Source organism: Octodon degus, unplaced genomic scaffold (assembly GCF_000260255.1).
Source record: "Octodon degus isolate 3935 unplaced genomic scaffold, OctDeg1.0 scaffold00230, whole genome shotgun sequence".
Lineage (NCBI taxonomy): Eukaryota > Metazoa > Chordata > Mammalia > Rodentia > Octodontidae > Octodon > Octodon degus.
In genome coordinates this window covers 229,265-229,843 of record NW_004524806.1, presented here as the reverse complement: position 1 = coordinate 229,843, position 579 = coordinate 229,265, and the positions used below count along the sequence as shown (strand labels likewise).

The 579-nt window shown below is 44.7% G+C and overlaps 1 protein-coding gene across 1 annotated transcript in view; it reads left to right on the top strand.

Moving 5' to 3' along the window:
• The window catches only part of LOC111813839 (immunoglobulin lambda-1 light chain-like), a 7,665-nt gene extending 7,292 nt beyond the window's left edge, over positions 1-373 (top strand). The window contains exon 3 of the mRNA XM_023705855.1: positions 14-373. Within this exon, the coding sequence (XP_023561623.1) occupies positions 14-373 (360 nt within the window). The remainder of the gene's footprint in view (positions 1-13) is intronic.
• Positions 374-579: the final 206 nt, after the last annotated feature.

The window sequence follows — 579 nt, the reverse complement described above, 5'->3', positions numbered from 1 at the left end:
TCTGGTGACTCAGGAACCCTCCCTGTCTGCAGCTCCTGGAGCATCTGCCAGACTCACTTGTACCTTGAGTAGTGGTATCAGTGTTGGTGGGTACCATATATATTGGTACCAGCAGAAGCTAGGGAGCCCTCCCAGGTTTCTCCTATACTACAAATCAGACTCAGATAAGTACCAGGGCTCTGGCATCCCCAGCCGCTTCTCTGGTTCCAAGGACACCTCGGCCAATGCAGGAGTTTTGCATATTTCTGCGCTGCAGCCTGAGGATGAAGCCGACTACTACTGTGCCATCTGGCACAACAGTGCTTCTCACAGTGACACTCATGCATGGAGAAGTGGCACAAAAACCCAGCCTGCCCTGGGAGTTACACTATGATGCCTTTTTAAATGTAAAAATACCTTCTATCTACACTAACTGTGCTTGGAATTAGGTATAGTATAGGATCACTTGTTTCCTCAAACACCAAGCAATATTGCTCCAAACTCAGGAAAAAAAAATTTGTGATGGCCTCTAAAGTTTTCCTGGTGTTGCTGTCATTTAAAAACAATACAAAAATAGAATGCTTATATTTTTTCTTCAAA